This window comes from Lepidochelys kempii, chromosome 11 (assembly GCF_965140285.1).
Source record: "Lepidochelys kempii isolate rLepKem1 chromosome 11, rLepKem1.hap1, whole genome shotgun sequence".
NCBI classification, from domain to species: Eukaryota; Metazoa; Chordata; order Testudines; family Cheloniidae; genus Lepidochelys; species Lepidochelys kempii.
The window spans coordinates 63,891,446-63,912,443 of NC_136390.1; the positions used below are offsets into that span (position 1 = coordinate 63,891,446).

The following is a 20,998-nucleotide window of genomic DNA, read 5'->3' on the forward strand; positions in this document are numbered from 1 at the left end:
TAAGTATATGGGGATTCAGTTACTACCTATTTTAAGCAACACGAGGATATAGGTAGCCATACATAGTTAATTTGCTGTCTTAAAATTGAACTGCTCACGAGCAGGCTCGAGAGAAGAAAAGCAAATTATCTGGCATGAGGCTGTGTAGCCTGAAGTGTGGAATAGCATGCTTACTCTGCTATAGTTGATGACACTGTGAATACCTAAATTACTGTCAGTGACTACCACTGTTTTGTTTCCAGCATCACTTTAACATTTCAAGAGCCTCTCGCATCGAAGGCCTGAACTAGTCTTGTTGAAGTCTCTTCTTTCAGCTTTTTAAAAGGAGAAAGTGTAAGCATTCAGCTCGTGACTTCGTATAAACAAGCTTTTCTTGCTGTCCTTTTTTAGAGTCGCTGTTCAATCGGAGGGTGGAGGAGAAATCCAAAGAGCTGTTTTTCACACCTTTAGGCTGGCACCACAGCAATCTGGATCTGCTGAGGGAAGAGAATGGGGAGAAACAGGCTATGGAGAGGCTTCTGTAAGTTGAGCATAAAAGGGAATTGATGTGGATGTCTAGGATAAAATTTTCAAAAGCTTTGTCCCTTTCACATGGGGGTCATGTGCCAGTCATGGGACTTCGACTCCTTAAACATTTTTTTGAAAATGTTACCTCTAATTCAAATCCTTTCTGTAATAAGATCAATATGCTAGAGAAGCAAGAAAGGAATCCATGGTTGGTAAAAATTCTCCCCTTCCAAAAAAAGTTGTTCTGGGACTTTCTCTTTCGCAGTTTCCCCAATTTCTTCTCACCCTCCCCTTCTTTGTCCTGTTGTCCCCTGTCTTGACTCTCTTAAATCATCAATAGCCTGAGACAGAATAAGTGTGTTATTGGGTGAAATGCCACATAAATGTCTGGCGCTATAGAAGTGTCCTTTAACAGCTTAGTGAGGGCTGGTCAACTTGCAGCGTTAGCGTAGATCTAAGTTATGCTACTTCAGTTACGTAACTGAAGTCAGTGTAACTTAGGTCAACTTAGCATGATGCAGACACTGCCGTGTGTTGACGGGAGATGCTCTCCCATCAACATAGCTTCCGCCTCTTGGGCAGGTGGAGTACAGACATCGAAAGGAGAGTGCTCTCCCACTTGCTTAGTGTATCTTCACCAGACCCGCTAAATCAACATGGCTGCATCAATCACAGCAGTGCTGAATTAGCTGGTAGTGCAGACATGTTTTGAGATTTCATTTTCATACATGCAGCCTACATGTCTGCCGTTGTCATTATTTTACTCTCTGGGATGTGTGATAAGGGACACTTTCTTCTGAGAGTTTGGCAGTTGGCTGTAGCCATGATGTGGTGATTCCACAGGTTTGAAACAATTGTTTGCGCTCGTGTGTCTGAGTTAATGTCATTAAACGTTACAAACATGCCAGTCATTTTCATGTCTGTGTCCATTGCAAAAGTCAAAGGCAAAAGTGGCCCAGTTGCTGTTAAAATTACAGATTAATAAATGCTGGTTAACCATCCATATTGGAACTCTTAGGTCCTTGCATGTAAAGCAAAATTCCTCCGAATATGACCTACACATGACACTGTTAATATATGCTGCATGGCATGATACTCTGGGCCTACTCCACCAAAAATATTTGGCATGCCTTAAATAGCATGATGTAAGCACATAAAAATAATCTTGAAATGGAGCTGCCTGTCTGAACTATATTGATAGTATGGAAAATTGCCACACAGCATCCAAGAGATGTTGCTTATTGACCAGCCATGTACAGTGTGTTGTGAAACTGAGTTGCAGCAAAGAGCATTTTGCTGCTAGAGCAATACAATTAATAAGTCGCTGTCAAACAAAAGCTGAACTTTCTCTCTTCAAGGGGGACTTGATCTAGATACTTAGTGCACTTCTTTGATTTATTTGTATTTAATAAATTCTGTCCCAGTAGGGAAAAATCAAGATATTTTTTGTTTCTCTGTGCTACCTGTTGCCTCTTACTATAGAGCAGAAAAAATAAACAAGATGGTGACCTGGAACACTCCTGACTGATGTTTCCTCAAATTGCTGATTGCATTTTAAACACTATGAAGTAAAAATCCTCTAGGTCACTCTGCTTCAGATGGAGCAATGTGTGGTCCCCTCCTCTCCCTTAATCACTCTGATTCCTCTGCAGCTCAGCTAATCATAACCATATGATGGCACTGCTTCAGCAGCTACTCAACAATGAGTCATTGTCCTTATCCTGGAGGGATATCATTGTGCCTGTGGTCTGCCAGGTAGTTCAGACTGTCCGACCTGATATCAAGAACAGAGACGATGATATGGATATCCGCCAGTTTGTCCACATAAAAAAAGTGAGTTCTGGGAGTGGGAGAATGATGACAGGAAATTTGTGTGAAATAAAGATGATGTGGCTCTTGACAGGGCAGGTGTCTGGATTGAAAACTACAAATCCAGTAGCGTGAGTAACAGATGTCTTATGCAAAAAGAAAAGGAGTACTCGTGGTACCTTAGAGACTAACGAATTTATTTGAGCATAAGCTTTCATGAGCTACAGCTCACTTCATCGGATACATCCGATGAAGCTTATGCTCAAATAAATTGGTTAGTCTCTAAGGTACCATGAGTACTCCTTTTCTTTTTGCGAATACCGACTAACACGGCTGCTCCTCTGAAAGATGTCTCATGTTTCAGGGAAGACAGTTGCTATTTTGGGGAAGGACATGTACGTGACTCTTGCCTCCTGTGTTGCAAAGCACTTAGAGGCACTTGAGTCAATCTCTTCCTTTCAGGCTGCAGAGGATGGCGTGGGATGAAGTAAGAGTAACAGCTCACTGTCTTCCTGCCTTTTGGCTTTTTTTAAACCTTGCATGTCTAACGAGAGATGTTTGGCACTTGGCAGCCTGCTGTGTAGTGTACTGGAGGCCAACTCTTTCCTGAAACTGTCTATTACGCAAGAGTTAACCCTTCCACACAAAGCCCAGCAACTGGCCTCCATGAGGTAGCTTAATCCTCTTGGAGTTACGCAAGATGCACCGATGACTACAGTAGTTGTAACAAATATAGGGCCGTGATCACGGATCAGAAAGGCCATCAGGAGACTGGGACCTGACCACGAAGCTGCTGTGAATAAAGATACCAGGCACAAGCCTGTTCCTCCTTACAGAAATTACTCTCATTAGGCCATACTCTGTTTCAGGCAGCCACGTAAGATTACAGGTGAGTCATCTTCTCCTTTTTGCAGACAGCCCCATGAAATCTATTCCCAACCATATTTGTTGCTACCTCCTCTCCTAGCACTCAGGTTGAGTTTCAGTAGACGAGCAGCTCTTCAGAACCTAATGCTGTGCTGTAGATGACCTAGAAAGGGATTTCTACAATAATGTGATCTCTGAAATATGCCTCTAGGCAACCTAAATTTAATTCAGAGAGCCTGTGTGGCATCCATTGTTATGCCTACCTTTCACTGTGTTTTTTGGGGCTCTGACCACTTGGCAGACTTCTTCTAAATGCTCTAAGATACGTAGAGCTGCCATTTCCAGGCTCTATTTTTGTTATCTCCGCTGAAAGTATGCTATTAAAGAGGTCTTGACCTGGAATAGTGGGAGCTGTATTACAGTGGAACCTCAGAGTTATGAACACCTCGGTAACAGAGGTTGTTCATATCTCTGAACAAAATGTGGTGGTGGTGGTTTTAAAAGTTTACAGCTGAACATTGACTTAATACAGCTTTGAAACTTTACTATGCAGAAGAAAAAAATTCTACTTTCCCTTTAGTTTTATAGTAGTTTATGTTTAACACAGTACTATACTGTATTTGCGTTTGTTTTTGGGTTTTTTGGGTCTCTGCTGCTGCCTGATTGCATACTTCTGGGTCCAAATGAGGCGTGTGGTTGACTGATTGGTTCGTAACGCTGGCATTCTTAACTCCGAGGTTCTACTGTATCTGTAACAGCACAAAAAATAGAAATGAGCAAATTGAGGTTTTAGAAAAACCTATGCATGGAGTACAATACAATTTTTTTCACTAAGTAATTTACATAGTATGCGGTTCAATGAATTTAAAGAGAGATTAAGTGAATATGTTAAACCAGAAAGCCTTTAATTCTTGCTATCTTGTTAGATTCCAGGTGGAAAGAAATTTGACTCTGTGATGGTGAATGGCTTTGTTTGCACCAAGAACGTTGCACACAAAAAGGTAATGAAGGTGTCGTAAATAAAATAGCTTGCATTCTTTTTAGCATTGCACTGGGTATTGTATTTAAAAAGAGAAACTTCTCCTCCTTGGTGGTGCACACTTATAGTAAACATACTACATCATCATCTTTGATCTACAAAACGTTTCTCCTAAGGGGTTTGTGGAGTGGGCTTTGCTCAAGGCTGTTGAACAGTAGATTTGCAGATTTTTTTTTTGTGTGCGCATGTATATTGCATTTCCATTCAAAGGGGTTCCTTTGTAGTCCAGGGAGTCTGAGTTTTGAGAGCATGGACTAAACTTTCCTCAAAGCTGTAGAATATAACATTTTCTAGAAACGTTTAAGCTCTGTAAGATTTACTGGGAAAAGATCCTTTTATGAGTGCACCTTTTTTTTTTATAGCATGTAGTAAATGAGTCTGTAAAATAAAGCCATTGATCAGGGTGGAGAGAATCTGATTGACCTAGTGTGCTCTGGTGGCTTCGGAAGTCTTGGATCATTAAAATTCCATTTGTTGTGCAAGAAAGGGGTTTGTACCAGGAACTCGTTTGTTGACATTCTCTTTACAGAGCAATAATTGTCCTGCAGGACAGATTAAACTGTATTTTGCTTTCTCTGATATGAGATTGGTACAGTATAAAGTTTATTTGATTGGAGCCATTACCCAATCGGCATGGTTTAGTGGTAAATCTTTGCAAAGATCATCTGAATGATATGCTGCAGAACTTCATCTTTGCAGCTATGTTACCTTTGGGTAACTGTATGAGGGAGCTTCATAAAAACTTCCTCATGGAGGGAGTCTTGGTTCTACTCTCACCTAGATGACTGTTCCCTTTGTTTTAACTACCCTGCCTTTCTCTAGATGAACACCTATATAAAAAATCCCAAAATTCTTCTGCTGAAGTGTTCCATTGAGTACCTCTACCGAGAAGAAACAAAATTCACCTGCATAGACCCCATTGTTCTTCAGGTTAGAATATCTTCTATTTTTAGTTTACGTTTTCTATATTGTCTTTTTATGATCTAATGACTTAGCCATATATGTAGAGCATCACTTGTTTAGCTTCAGTTCCAGCCACCAGGGGGCTTGGGTGGAGTGGAAGGAAGAGAATTTGTGACGAAGGATAACTCACAGCTGCTTTGGGCTTGTGACTTCAGGAAAAAGTTGTATACTGGCCTCAACAGAAACGTGCGAGTCCCGTTCACGCTGGGGGAGTTGCATGGATCAAGAGAAATTCATGGCCGTTTTCAATAACATGAGTATTTAAGAAGTGTGTTTGTATAGAGTGTGCCTAAGAATCGGGGATCTTGCTGTTCAAAATGGCAGAACTGCTAATTGAGACTCAGGAATGGATGAATACTGGGTCCAGGTGTACTTCTGTATTTGTGTTAATCTGTTGGGAACTGACAATGCTCAGTCTAATAGTGGAGAAAATTACAAATATTGCTTTGAGCGCTGTTCTCACCACTGATAGGAGGTTTCAGGTGGTTTAATGCCTAAATTGGTAGAGCTGCTTTTTGTCCAGACACAAAGTATAGATATCTCTCTGAAGGGAGCAGTCTGAATAAGAGTGTTTATTTACAGTGACCTTTATTTGAAAGCCCCTTACATTGAGTGCTTGATTGATTGACAGTCTGTTGGTTCAGTTATGAGACCTTGAAAGGATTGGTGCTTAGCACAGGCACATAGAAATTAAAACATTAGCAATACAATTCAACATTGTTTGATATAGCTTTTTCAGCAACAAAGGATAGGATTCGTCCCTTGTGTTAACAGTAAATTAGAGCTTGTAACTTCTTCTTCTGAATATTGTTCACTGTCACCTTTTCAAAGCTGTCCTTGAAATAAGGCTGGTTTTTTCCCTTTGTCCCCTTTAACTGTGGGGGGAAGGAGGGGGAACTGCTATGGGAGAACTGAAACAATGTTTCATGGAGGCTAGGTCAATAATTTCTGCTAGTAAACAACTTTCTAATCCTTGCTGCAATAATGGGAACAGTGGTGGTGAGAGGAGTTGGCAGAAAATCTAAGTGGATCTGAGTAAACTCAAGCCAGAGGGTAACTGGGATGGTCCTAAGCACTCCTTCTGGCAGGTGGAAATTGCAACAAATAGCACAAACTGTCCTGCAGTGGGGGATTCTTCCACAAATTGCATATTTCACAGTCAAAAGATCAATCAACTTCAATACTGGATCTTATGCAACTTGCCACAAAGTTGTTCACACACTGTGAGGGGCAGTAACAATCTATCCATCTTGCTGAACCCCAAAATCTGAAATTGTTGAGGATGCCAGAAAAATGCTGATGGATGCTGGGAGTTAGTTATTGCTGCGAAGTGGTGGTTTTGAAACTTCTCTCTGCTAATTAAAGATAAATCCATACATCTGGTGTGGCTTCAATCTTGATCACGTATGCTTAGAATTATCCCAACTTTTTCTGTTGATATTAAAATCCACACCGAAACTCAGCGTGATATGGATTTGAGGCAGTGTTGCTTGAGATTCTTCATACTTGCAAATATCCATGCAGTAACTTCATGGTCAGCTGGACAGAGCATCCAGAACAATTTCTTAATACTGGAATTTGTGTAACTTATAGTTACTCAAAGGCCTAATTGGAATAGGATCCATACCCTAATATTGCTTTGAAACACAAGACTCTGGAGGTACTCTTGTACTGCCTTTTGGTCACAGATGGTAACTTGAAATGAAGTGCATAAACTGATGATCTGCAGATAAATATTTATCACCTACCAAATCCTCTTATTTGTCTGTCAGCAGACTTCTTCCAGAAACTCTCAATGAAAGTATTGAGTTATGAAATCTTTCTACACATACATAATCCTGCTTATCCTGATATATGGAAGCTGGAGGTTTAAATTTTCTTTAAACAAAATCATCTTATGTTGCTAACCCATTAAGATGATCCTTAACTAAACTTGCCTTCCATTTGACTCTGATTAGAGAAGATAGTATTCAGAAATTTCAGCTGTATAACAGGCTATCTTTTTAATGTGTCATGTAGGCTCATCATAAATCGAGCGAATAAGTGCCATTTTAAAGGATGGGCATATTTGGTAAATCCAGTTTAGAACCAAGTGCACACTAAACAGGGTTACTGACATACTATTATATTGTCAAAACCCTTGGTGTTTTGGGCGGATGCTAATTGCCCACGTGGGCCTCGATATCTCGGCCATGTACCCATGCTCAGTGTGCAAGCTTAGGCCCTCATCATTCAGAAATCCCCATGCTCATCAAGTTAAATAGATTTTGACAACAAACAGACTGAAGAAGTGGATGTTGTGGTAACCTTTTTCTTGGGGGTAGAAGAGATTGTGGTTTTTTGTTCCCCCCACCCCCCCAATGCTTTGGAGCAAGAGCTTGAAATTTTGCAGGGTGTTGCCCTGGTGTCAGGAACTTTACTTGCCAACTCTGCGAAAATCTGGCCAAGTTGTAAGTAGATCTGTGCAGGAGCTGGATTTTTCATCTGGGAGTGGAGTTTTGCAATTTCAAAATTTCTTTTGTTGAAGAATGGACCAGAAACGGCTTCAAAATTTCACATGACCCAAAACTGCAAATAAGTTGACACTTTTTGTTCCAGTTTCAACTCTAAATATAAAATTTAAAAAATTGAAATGGAAAATCAAAATGTCATATTCCAAAAAGCTCAAAATTGAATGTTTCAGCCTTATCTAAATGCTTTCTTTCAGCTTTTGTCTAAGGTTATATGTTTTCATCTAATGTTTTTGCTGTGGACAAATTGGCATTTTCCACCAGGTGTTTTGTTGGAAAATTCATAGCTAGAGCGACTTGGGAACCTTTGGAAAAGTTGCTCTGAGACTTGTTAGACTTTAGCTGCTAAACTCCCTGAAGATTCTGTTCGAGCCAGGCATGCTTGAGCCAAAGTCAGAGCAGGACTTTCTCTTCAGCTGCAAGCTACCTTGGACCATGTCAGGTCTGGGCACCTGAATTGAGAGCAGGGTAACAGTCTCTCCTGTGCTCTGTAGAACACTCCCCCCGCCCCTCCACTGTCCCCTTTTCCCTCTTTCCTCCCCCACACACATACAGGCAGCTTGGTGGAAGCTATCTGACTCATACAGTGTGGACAAGAGCCAGACCTGTAGGGTGATGGGGAGTAGATTGGGATAAGGGTGAGGGGAGATTGGGACTCCCTGGTCACGTATTGAGAATAGTTGAGAAGCCCAGGGAGGGATAAGGAAAACTGGGACTGGCTGGACTCGGGGGGGAAGAGGAGTCTGGAGTGGAGACTAGGACTTGCTGCATAAGAAGATTGGTATTTGGAGGTGTAGACAGTACTGGGATGAGGAACCAGGGCTGGAGAAGAGTTAGGGACAGGCTGGCAGAGCCAGGAGTGGGACTGAAGGGTCTGTGCTCGCTAGGGAACACTGCCCTCCAAAGTCTGGAACCCAAGATTCCAGTCTCTCCATTTGTCTTTCAATAAGTATCTGTCAAACTTACTGGCAAAGTGTCCATCCCACCTGTAGTGCTGGTCCATATAGAGGATGACAACCTATTACAGTAACTCCTCACTTAAAGTCGTCCCGGTTAACGTTGTTTTGTTGCTGATCAATTAGGGAACATGCTTGTTTAAAGTTGCGCAATGCTCCCTTCTAAGTCGTTTGGCAGCCTCCTGCTTTGTCCAGAGTTTGCAGGAAGAGCAGCCTGTTGCAGCTACCTGGTGGGGGCTTGTAACCAGGGTGGACTGGCAGCCCCCCTATCAGCTGCCTGCTCCCCTAAGTTCCCTGTGCAGCAGCTGCCCAGCAAGCTATCAATTGCTGGCGGTTCAGCTGTCCCTCTCCCCACTGCCATGTGCTGCTCCTGCCCTCTGCCTCTGCTTGTTGTGCATGGGGGGAAAGGGGAAAGAGGGAGGCTAATGTCAGGGTGTCCCCTTCCCCCTGCTCCTGCACCCTGCTTACCCCTTCTCCATATAGAGCATGGTGGGGACACAGACGGAGAGAGACAGAGAGAGCTTTCTGGGAGCAGCTGCTGTCTCAATGTCCCGATCCACTTAAAAAGACAATGTAATTAAGAGTGGGTCAGCTTATTTAAAGGGGCAGTGTTTGTCTCTTTCTGCTGTGCTGTCTCCCCTCCTTCTCCGTTTGTGCTGCGTTGTTGAGTGAGAGGCTACATTAACAACAGTGTGTTAACCCTTGAGGGCTCACCCCAGTGCTAGTTCATCATTTTAGCAGCAAGGCATTCCCTGGGAAATACCCCACCTTCTGACTACACCACCTCAACCAAGCTTCACAATCATCATTGCTGTGAACAGTATTACATTGTTTGTTTAAAACATTTTATGTGTGTATAGATATAGTGTTTTGGGTTTTTTTGGTCTGGTGAAAAAAATTTCCCTGGAAGCTAACTCCTCCTCCCCCCCGCCCCCCCCAATTTACATTAATTCTTATGGAGAAATTGGATTCACTTAACATCATTTCACTTAAAGTTGCATTTTTCAGGAACAGAACTACAAGGTTAAGTGAGGAGTTACTGTACTGTTATCAGTCACTTTGTTAGCTTAGGTGATAGAGGTTTGTGGGGTAGATGTAAAGGTTCCAATGTTGCTGGCCCATATGGGTGTCAGTATGATGCCACATCATGGAATTCGTTTTTGCAGTTTGCTTTTTTTAAAAAACACCCAGGAAACCGCACATACAACTACGTTAAAAGAACGCTAAGTTACGCCCTCAAAAGTTAAGAAATGCCAGAATTAAGGTTGCCTGTGCAACGTTACTTTGGTTTCATTGTGTATATATATTATGATCTTTAATTGCATGATCACATATTTTATTTTTTCTGCCAGTCCACTGCCTCATTCAATGTACAGAGTGGATGGTGCTAACTTAAGCTGCTATTCAATATCTTATGTTCTAATTGTTGTTCAATCTGTGGTCCTAGGCCTTATTTACTGTATATTGTTCAAACCCTGCTCTGAAGACAGAATTATTTCCTCATGGCCTTTTTTGTGACATTCATCACACTAGTGTATCAGTGCTTCACAAATATTAATGAACTTATTTTCATAGCACCACAGTGAGATGAGGGGTATATCCACCATTTGGCAAATGGGGAGTGGAAGCACAAAGATTATGGTCCAAAAATATCTATGAATTTTGAGTTCCCAATCCGAGACACTTAAGACCTGATTTTATTTTTTTCCTTGTTACTTAGCATTATATAGCACTTTATATGTTCAAAGCACAGCTCCCATTGACTTCTGTGACCGCTGTGAATACTTAGTACTTCCGCAAATCAGACCCCAGGGTCTTGGCTTAAGTGCCCAGAAAATGAAGAGAACACAGCTAATGACCAGTTGTGAAAAATGTGGGCCAAAAGACTTTATTAGCATCTGGTAGGAATTCTGTTTCACAAAGCCACAAGGATAGAATCTAGTTCTCCAGAGCAGCATTCAGCTCTGTGTCTTTTTTTCTTACTGCAATTCCGCTGCTTCATTTACTACCTACCTTCCAATTTCTGCAACAAATTGGGTAGGGTATCCTACAGACAAAAGTATTCTTCGTACTGTACACTAAATGAGGGAGGGATTCTGAAGAAACAGTATTACGTGATCATGCAATTAAAGATTGAATCCTAATGCATATGCACAAGGGGGAGCTGAATAACATTGCCTATGCAACCTTACTTTTTGCTCCCTTAATGTTTTAACGTGTGTGTGTGTGTGTGTGTGTGTAATATAGGATTTGTGTACATGGGGACACTCAGGAAAGTTAATCTGAGTTAATGAAAGATGAATATACCTGAAATTTGCACCTTTCATTAACTCAGATTGATTTTCCAGAGTGTCCTAGGCAAACAAATCCATAGAATAAAGCTATGTAGAAGTATCCGTTTTAGCATTTTAATGCAAAAAACTAAACTGAGTAATTTACTAAAATCTCAAAGTTCCATTGTTTTTAATCTACTGAATGCACCTCAACACAACATATAAAAGCATCTTAATATGCAGTTCTTGATAAGGGGTTGTCTTCCTGTGTTAATGATGTGTCAAACTAATTGAATTAAGCCTCTGTTTTAAGGGACACAGTAAAATTCACACTTAACATTGAGAGGGAGAATGGGAAATGTATATGTACTCTATGCATTTGACTGCGCTTTCTGGTCAGTCCAGTTTCTCCTGTGTGCATTGGCCTTTCACAGTAACAGGAGAGAGAAACTACTTCTATATAAAGAGAATTGTAAAATCACTTACATGGGCATGGTGACTGAAGGGCAGGTTTAGTGCCTGACATGACAAGTGACTAGGTGTGTGACTGCTTCACTTTTAAAAAGAAATCAGATCGGCAGCCACTGTCCTGCTTTCTCTTGGGGTGTAGGAAAGGGAGTTCTTGAAGAACTATGTCCAGCGGATAGTGGATGTCAGGCCTACCTTGGTTCTGGTTGAGAAGACTGTGTCCCGAATTGCCCAGGACATGCTGCTGGAACATGGCATCACTCTGGTCATCAATGTCAAGCCGGTGAGTGCTTGGTGCCAAACACAGTAACAGGAAATGATACTTCCAGAGTGTCACGTTGCTGTAATAAGTCATGTCTGGTACGGGTCGTTTTAAATGGGCTTGTCAAGGTTCCTTCCCCACTCTGAACTCTAGGGTACAGATGTGGGGACCTGCATGATAAACCCCCTAAGCTTACTTTTACCAGCTTAGGTTAAAAATTCCCCAAGGTACAAACCATTTTACCCTTTGCCCTTGGAGTTCCACTGCCACCACCAAATGTTTATCCGGGTTTATTTTATTAGGAAAGCGTTGTTTGGAAATGTCTTTCCCCCCAAAAAATCCTCCCAACCCTTGCACCCCACTTCCTGGGGAAGGTTTGGTAAAAATCCTCACCAATTTGCATAGGTGACCACAGACCCAAACCCTTGGATCTTAAGAACCATGAAAAAAACATTCAGTTCTTGAAAAGAAGAATTTTAATAGAAGAAACAGTAAAAAGAATCACCTCTGTAAAATCAGGATGGTAAATAACTTACAGGGTAATTAGATTCAAAACATAGAGAATCCCTCTAGGCAAAACCTTAAGTTACAAAAAGACACACAGACAGGAATATCCATTCTATTCAGCACAGCTTATTTTCTCAGCCATTTAAAGAAATCATAATCTAATGCATATCTAGCTAGATTACTTACTAAGTTCTAAGACTCCATTCCTGTTCTGTCCCTGGCAAAAGCATCACACAGACAGACACAGACCCCTTGTTTTTCTCCCTCCTCCCAGCTTTTGAAAGTATCTTGTCTCCTCATTGGTCATTTTGGTCAGGTGCCAGCGAGGTTATCCTAGCTTCTTAACCCTTTATAGGTGAAAGGATTTTTCCTCTGGCCAGGAGGGATTTTAAAGGTGTTTTCCCTTCCCTTTATATTTATGACAGGGCTAAAATGCAATGATAGCTGGAGTTTAGTTAAATTATTATTTCTTTGGAATAATTTCTCAAATATGAATTCTTAAACCGTGAAATTAGTGTAACCCCAATGATGCAAACCAAGAGACTTCAAAGTTAAGGCTGATATTTTTTCCTTAATTCGCTCTAGGAAAACATTATAATAAGCTAATGCCTTAGGCTTCTCTAAGGATGGAATAGCAGATACAGCTTGTAACATATTTTTTTAACTTATGACAGTATTGTGCCCTATTCCGTTGTCTTATGTATGTTTACAGCAAGTATTAGACCGAATAAGTCGGATGACTCAGGGAGACTTGGTGATCTCAATGGATCAATTGTTGACCAAACCACACTTGGGAACCTGTCATAAATTTTACATGCAAGTGTTCCAGTTACCTAATGGTGAGTAGAACCTGGATGTCCGAGCTCATTTGCCCAACAGAGTTGGAGAGTGGATTATTAATTTACTAATACTGCTGCGTTAAGCAGCATGTCTTGACTGCCAAGTAACTGGAATGAATGAATGGTTGACAGAGCTGATAAATATAATTTTGCCATAATAGTCTTGATGTTTTATACGCCGAAGAAAGAGTACAAAGAATTTTATATCTAATGTCTTGCAAAAAATATGAAGAAATGATCCATATTATGCTGATCTCTGTATACAACACATGAAATGAGCATCTAACAAGTGGACAAAAACTCATTTGGTTGGGAGCTTAGGGGTAGAAACTGCAGGTATAATATTGTTAACTTTTTAATTACAGAAACAGAAGGCCAGTGCAGCAAGGAAGACCACATAAATGAATACCTTTTGACAGATTAATGTAAAGCTTAACCGAATGGGTTACCAAACAGTGGACCCCTCCTGGCTGTAATAACCTGCGTTTTCCCCCTAAACCCCCCCCCCAGATTCTTTTAGCTAGAAAGAAACAAGTCAAGGCATTTGCTTTTAAAGTCTGTAGGCTTTAGAACATCATGAGTTAAACAGTGGAATAGGTTGTGGAATCCCCATCATTGGAGATTTTTTTAGAACAGGCTAGACCAGAGGTGGGCAAACTATGGCCTGCAGGCCACATCCGGCCTGTGGGACCATCCGGCCTGGCCCCTGAGCTCCCGGCGAGGGAGGCTCATCCCCGGCCCCTCCCCTGCAGCCTCCGCGTACTGCGCTGCCAGCGCTCTGGCCCGCCACCCCTGCCAGGCAGCGCGGTGGCGTGGCTGGCTCCAGTATGGTAAAGGGGTGGGGAGTGGAGGGTCCTGGGAGGCAGTCGGGACAGGGAGCAGGGGGCGGTTGGATGGGGTGGAGATTCTGGGGGGGGCAGTCAGGGGACGGGGAGCAGGGGGAGTTGGGGGGCGGTTATGGTCAGGGTGGTCCTGGGAGGGGGCAGTCAGGGGTCAAGGAGCAGGGGGGTTCGATGGGTCAGGGGTTCTGAGTGGGGCAGGAAGTGGGAAGGGGTGGATGAGGGTGGGGGCCAGGCTGTTTGGGGAGGCACAGCCTTTTCTACCCGGCCCTCCATACAGTTGCGCAACCCCGATGTGGCCCTCGGGCCAAAAAGTTTTCCCACCCCTGGGCTAGACAAATACGTAGACCTTCCCTGACAAGTGTATTTAATCTTGCCTCAACATGGATTGGATGGACTAGATGACCTTTGAGGTCTATTCCAGCCCTACACTTCTATGACTTAGCTTAATCTTGGTATATTGGGACATATGCTACTTATTTGTTCTGTCCTGACTGGATTCAAAATGTATAGCAACTTGACTGGTAAAGGGAGGGGCAGCAGAGGCTAACTTTCCATAAAGAAACCTAAAGATCTACATCTTGAGCCGCACCCGTGGTTTGGTCTGGGCACGAGTTCCTGCAGCGGTGTTGCAATACCTGGCTGTACCACTAGTTCCAACTCTTCCATCGTATTTAGCGTTCACTGTTTTCATAGGAAAACATTTCAGTCTGCTGCTTAAGTGTGAAATGTGAGAACTGCTTGACCCTCACTGTTTTCCTCCTAACCTTTCTAGATCAAACCAAAACCTTAATGTTTTTTGAAGGGTGCCCGCCACACTTGGGCTGCACCATCAAGCTGCGTGGAGCTGCAGACTATGAACTGACCCGAGTGAAGGAGATCCTTATCTTTATGGTCTGTGTGGCTTATCATTCCCAACTGGAAATTTCTTTCCTTATGGATGAGTTTGCCATGCCCCCTACTCTGACTAAAAACAGCTCCTTCCACGCTCTGATTGAAAGCCAAGGAGATGAACATGAGCACCAAGACCTCTTTAATGGTGAGGAGTTTAGCATGGTGGTCAGAGATGTTGAGCTCTCTTCTGAAAAAGTGCCCATGTTCTCTGAGTCTGTCTCTTCCGATGAGGCCAGCACACTAGAACAAAGAACTTTGTTTGAAGAAGAGGATCAAGATGCTGATGATGTCCTGCGAGAGGGTTCCTCTTTAAGGCACCAAGAGCATCTCGGAATGGAATATTCACTGCCAGTGTTGAGCAGTATTAAAACACCAGTACCAGAATCACCGCTACCCTTCCAAAGTATGGACCAACACCCAGGCACTCTATATAGTCAGCATCTGGAGACTCTGCAGCAGCCAGGTGACCTGCAGGATTCCAAAAGCCAGATGAGAGTCTTTAGAGACCCTCTGCAGGATGACACTGGATTGTATATCATGGAGGAGGTGACTTCCTCCGAGGATCGCCTCAAGGCCTACTCCTTAGCATTTAAGCAGGAGCTGAAAGATGTTATTCTCTGTATCTCACCTGTGATCACATTCCATGAACCTTTTCTTCTAACAGAGATGGGCATGAGGTGCCCTGCCCGGGACTACTTCCCAGAGCAGGTCTATTTGTCTCCTTTCCTCAACAAAGAGTATAAGGAGCTGGAGAGCAGAAGGAAGAAACAGCTGTTAAGGGATCTCTCTGGACTGCAAGGGATAAATGGAAGTATCCAGGCAAAGGCCATCCAGGTTTTGCCTACCCATGAGTTAGTTAACACTAGAATTGCAGAGCATCTGGGTGATAGCCAAAGCTTGGCCAGAATGCTAGCAGATTACCGGGCCAGAGGAGGAAGGATACAACAGAAAAATGCAGATCCCTTTGCCCAGTGTAAAGATGCATCTGGTGTTTCTGGAGGAAAAGCTGGAGGCAGAAATGAAGAGGATGAGAGAGGATTGGTTCGGGGTGAATCTGTATGGTCTCATAAGGTAAGAATCTAGGTTTTTACCTCCTGTTTTTGTTTAGTGATGAGAGAAGGAACCTACTTCTGAATATCATATTTAGGAACAGGCCAGGCATAACAAAAGTTCATATTGGACTGCAGTGCTCTAGGTCAACTTGGATATCAGCTTGTTTAATCACCACATTGTGGTCTCTGATTGTGAGAGATGCTGACTTGAGGGGATGGGGTGGGTGGGCTTGCAAAGCACTTGCTCTCTGAACCACCAGGAAGAGCAAGAAACTTGGTATATCTCATTACCAGCTCAGTTTTACATGCTGGGAGTGAATGTGCTTGGATCTACAGTTGGGGGTGAAGTGGGGGATGGGGAAGAGAACAATCTCTCATCTATTTCAGAAATGGAATGCCCATCTATTTAAAAGCTGTTGTTGTTTTTTTCTCTCTTCATACTGAGTAACGCTAATGTTGATATTGTCTCATAGTGGGTTTGGTGGCTAAAGGTCACGAATGATGTCCAGTTAGAATAAAGGACAGTGTTGGGAGGATGTAACTGCAAAGTATATTTTTAGAAAATCTACCTTGTGTATTCTGAATAAATGAGATCCTGTGTATTAGAAAAACTCTTCTTGCAAGGAAGTAAGCAGCAAATGTCAAGTTTCAGGCTCAAGATTTCTTGTCCTAAAGGATTAAAATGCACACTTGTGGATTAAAGACCCTTCAAACTGTCAAACTGTTTAAAAGTCCACTTGGACTTCCTATTCCTTAAACTTTTTTGTACCTAATTGGTTGTGCTGTAATCCAAAAAAGTCGTCCTTGCATAAGTCTACCTGGAACTCTTGGGTAACTTAATCTCCTGAGAAAAGTAAATATGACAAATGGGACAAACACGGAATCTCTCACTGAATAAAATTCCATTCTATGCAGCTTTTAAAGTGTAAACTATTTTGTATTGGTGGAAATGTGTGGTTGTAACTGGCTAATGGGTTGTCTTGTCAGGTGGACTGTCTGAGCCCAGTCAACCATCAGAGGCTCTGTGTTCTTTTCAGTAGCTCCTCTGCCCAGTCCAGCAATGCTCCAAGTGCCTGCGTTAGTCCATGGTATGAAATGAATTATTTCTTGTTCTTCTTCCCTATGGCTCTCTTAAAATACAAAGTTTAAGTGTTAGTATCTCTCTCTCTCTCTTATATGAAGGCAAGGTCAGTGCTAATTCTTCTGTACAGCTTCACTAAGGACTCCTGGGAAGGTAGCTTAGCCTTTTTTAGAGTTGCCTGTCACAACATTAAGCTGTGTATGACTAGATGGATTTGAGCAATGCCACTTACCTTTGTAATGCTTAATAAGGCAGGAATGAGGAGGGAAAAAAAGCCCAGTCTGTAATTCAGTGCTCTAACTAATCACTGCTTTTGTATGTGGGCCTGATGAAATTCATCCTAGAGTACTTAAGCAACTAGATGAAGCTGTCTTGAAAGTGGAGCAGTTATCTTTGAGAGCTCATGGAGGAGGAGGTCCCAGAAGACTAGAAAAGAGAAAACATAGTACCTATCTTTAAAGGGAGAACAGACCCAGGGAATTATAGACAAGTCAGCCTAACTTTAATACCGGGAGAGAGAGTGGAACAAATTAATAAACAATCAGTTTGTAAGCACTGAGAGAATAGCGGTATAAGGAATAGCTAGCATGGACTTGTCAAAACCAAATCATGCCAAACCAACCTAAAATCCTTCTTTGACAGGGTTACTGACTAATGGATGGGGGGAAGCAGAAGGCATGATTTATTTTTATTTTTAGTAAGGCTTTTGTCACAGTCCTACATGACATTCTCATAAGCAAACTGGGGAAATATGGTCCAGTTGAAATTTCTATAAAGTGGGTGCACAACTGGCTGAAGGACCGAACTCAAAGTAGTTGTCAGTAGTTCACCGTCAAACTGGGAGCATGTATTTAGTGGGGTCCCATAGGGGTCAGCCCTGTATCTGATCACAGTCAATATTTTCATCAATGACTTGGATAATGATGTGGGGAATATGCTTATAAAACTTGTAGATGACCCCAAGCTGGGAGGAGTTGCAGGCACTTTGGAGGACAGGATTAGAATTTAAGATGAACTTGACAAATTGGAGAATTAGTCTGAAATCCGCAAGATGAAATTCAATAAACCCAAGTACAAAGTACTACAATTAAGAAGGAAATATCCAAAGCCCAACTACAAAATGGGAAGTATCTGAGAGGTTGTAGTGGATCACAAATTAAATATAAGTGAGCATTGCGGTGCTGTTGCAAAGAAGGGTAATATTCTGGTGTGTACTAACAGGAGTGTCATACACTGGTGAGGCCTCCGCTGGAGTACTGTGTCCAGTTCAGGGTGCCACACTTTAGGAAAGATGTAGACAAATTGGAGAGAGTTCAAAGGAGAGCAACAAAAATGTGAAAAGGTTTAGAAAACCTGACCTATGAGGAAAGGTTAAAAAAACCTGGGCATGTGTAGTCTTGAGAAAAGAAGACCGAGGGAGGACCTGATAAGTCTTCAAATATGTTTTAAAGGTTGTTTTAGAAAGGGGACAGTGGTCAGTTGTCCTCCTGAAGGTAGGACAAGAAGTAACGGGTTTAATCTGCAGCACGGGAGATTTAGGTTAGAGATTAGGAAAAACTTCCTAACTATCAGGGTAGTTAAGCTCTGGAATAGGCTTCCAAGGGAGGTTGTGGAATCCCCATCACTGGAGGTTAAGAACAGGTTGGACAAACACCTATCGGGAATGGTCTGGGTTTACTTTGTCCTGCCTCAGCGGAGGGAGCTGGATTCAACGACCTCTCAAGGTCCCTTCCAGCCCTACATTTCTGTGGTTCTGTACGGTATATTTTAATGCAGTGACTGTGCGGGGCATGAAATCTGTGAAATCTCTGTTGGGCAGGTTGGAACTTGTAAATTCAGAAGATTTTTTCATTTCTAGTAGTAGGGCTCCAGAATGGGGTGTAGAAAATCCACTACAATCTAAATATTAATACAGCTTTGCTCACCTAGTGAGGGCAGGAATTTCTTCGTAGCAAGTAGCAGTTCATGTCTAAATGTCTGCAGAGCTGGCTGTGAGGCTGCAGGTTACTGGCAAACTTTTAATACTAATCCTTAGCTGTTCACTGGGTAGGGCTTTTCCCCAAACAGCCAGTGCAGTTGGAGGGAGATAATGGAAGTTAGGGTGGCATGGTATGGTAAGGGTAGGGTGACGCCTGGCCTGGCATGGAATTGCCACCCTTCCTTCTGCACTGCTGCTGGTGGGGTGCCACCTTCAGAGCTGGGCGCCTGGCCAACAGCCGTCGCTCTCCAGCCACTCAGTTCTGAAGGCAGTGCAGAAATAAGGTTGGCTGTGACTCCCCTGCAACTCCCTTTTGGGTCAGGACCCCCAATTTGAGAAACACTGGTTTCCCCTGTGAAATCTGTACAGTATAGGGCAGGGGTCGGCAACCTTTGGCACCCGGCCCATCAGGGTAAAGCTGCTGGTGGGCCCAGCTGGTTTGTTTATCTGGAGTGTCCGCAGACACGGAGCCCTGCAGCTCCCACTGGCCACAGTTCACCATTCCTGGCCAATGGGAGCTACGGTAAGTGGCACAGGCCGAGGGACGTGCTAGTCACTGCTTCCCACAGCTCCCATTGGCTGGGAATGGCAAACTGTGGCCAGTGGGAGCTGCGGGGCTCCGTGCCTGCGGACGCTCCAGATAAACAAACCGGCCTGGCCTGCCAGTGGCTTTGCTCTGACGGGCCAGGTGCCAAAGGTTACCGACCCCTGGTATAGGGTAAAAGCATATATAAGACCAGATTTCACTGGTGGTGGGGAAGAGACCATATTTTACAGTCCGTGGAACGTTTTTCATGGCTGTGAATTTGGTAGGGCCCTACTTGTTATAAAGCAACAAATAAAGCAGCAAAATTGATTCTAGCCAAAACTTCCAAATTTGGGTGCCTAAAATGAGTTATCCAAATCAGTATTTAGGCACCTAAAGTGGCTCTTCTTTTTTCCAAAGTTGCTGAGTACCTGAAGTGCCCATTAAAGTAATTTTAGAGGGGATCAGCTGGGATGCTGTGTTCAGCACCTCTGAAAATCATGCCCCGTTAAGTGTTCAAATATTGATTAGAATGACTAACTTCAAATACCCAAGTTTGGAAGTTCTTGGCCATGATCTTAAAAGGCACACTTGTGTGGCATTTGCTGAGATAAATGTACTTGCTCATGAGCATTCCCATGTTGCAGTCATTCCTGTAATGTACACCTCTCAAACCAATACAAGATCTTGCCTCTTAAATTTTCTGTTTTTCCTCTACATCAGGATTGTGACAATGGAGTTCTATGGGAAGAATGACCTCACTCTAGGAGTGTTTTTAGAGCGGTATTGTTTCAGGTAAGAACTTTTTACACTAGAATATCAGCTATGCTTTTAAGGAAGTCTTCAGTAGCCTCATCGGACTGAGATGTGCTTTTCTCACACATGTACATGTAGTATTGTACAGTTTACAGAGAATTGTTTGCATGATTTAAAAAAGGTATACATACATAGGCTGTGAAAATCTTTAGCAAAACATTCTTTAGAGACAGTTCTGTTGAATAGGTCTTCTATAATTCTTTTCCGTTTGTTTTATTAGAATGCTTGCAACAAAACAGGAAATATGTTTCTTAAAGTATGTTCCATTTGCTCCTCCTACCTTCTTACAAGTGAAAAGGTGCTCATATTGTTATCTCCCTCCTACCCATTTGTTTAATCACCTGTTGCTTATTACAGTCCTTGCCTCAGACATCTATCTCTTTACCCTATGTTTGTACAGAGCTTGCCACAGTGGGGTCCAGATTGGGATCTCTAGCTAGTACTTTATTGCAAATAGCTCTGTCCTCTACAAAGCAGCGAATTGTGTTTGGTCATAATCTTAATCTAATTTTACAACAGTTGCTATGGAACTTCAGGTGAGATCTGCAGCAGGAGCAAATTCCTAAGGAATAGTGATCCAGTTTCATAGATTCATAGATACTTAAGGTCAGAAGGGACCATTATGATCATTTAGTCTGACCTCCTGCACAACACAGGCCACAGAATTTCACCCACCCACTCCTGCAAAAAACCTCTCACCTATGTCTGAGCTATTGAAGTCCTCAAATCGTGGTTTAAAGACTTCAAGTAGCAGAGGGGCATTGCTGGCACATGATGGCATATACCACATTGGTAGATGTGCAGGTGAACGA

The 20,998-nt window shown here is 42.6% G+C and overlaps 1 protein-coding gene across 6 annotated transcripts in view; it reads left to right on the forward strand.

Annotated features, from left to right (window-relative positions):
• PIKFYVE (phosphoinositide kinase, FYVE-type zinc finger containing) overlaps nt 1-20,998 on the forward strand; it is a 103,430-nt gene that overhangs the window by 48,251 nt on the left and 34,181 nt on the right. For 5 of the 6 annotated variants that reach the window (XM_073306653.2, XM_073306652.2, XM_073306656.2 and 2 more), the window contains 9 exons: nt 391-520; nt 2,160-2,340; nt 4,110-4,184; nt 5,045-5,152; nt 11,535-11,675; nt 12,874-13,000; nt 14,615-15,804; nt 16,773-16,873; nt 20,094-20,165. In XM_073306653.2, the coding sequence (XP_073162754.1) occupies nt 391-520; nt 2,160-2,340; nt 4,110-4,184; nt 5,045-5,152; nt 11,535-11,675; nt 12,874-13,000; nt 14,615-15,804; nt 16,773-16,873; nt 20,094-20,165 (2,125 nt within the window). The remainder of the gene's footprint in view (nt 1-390; nt 521-2,159; nt 2,341-4,109; nt 4,185-5,044; nt 5,153-11,534; nt 11,676-12,873; nt 13,001-14,614; nt 15,805-16,772; nt 16,874-20,093; nt 20,166-20,998) is intronic. The other variant, XM_073306655.2, reaches the window with a different exon arrangement.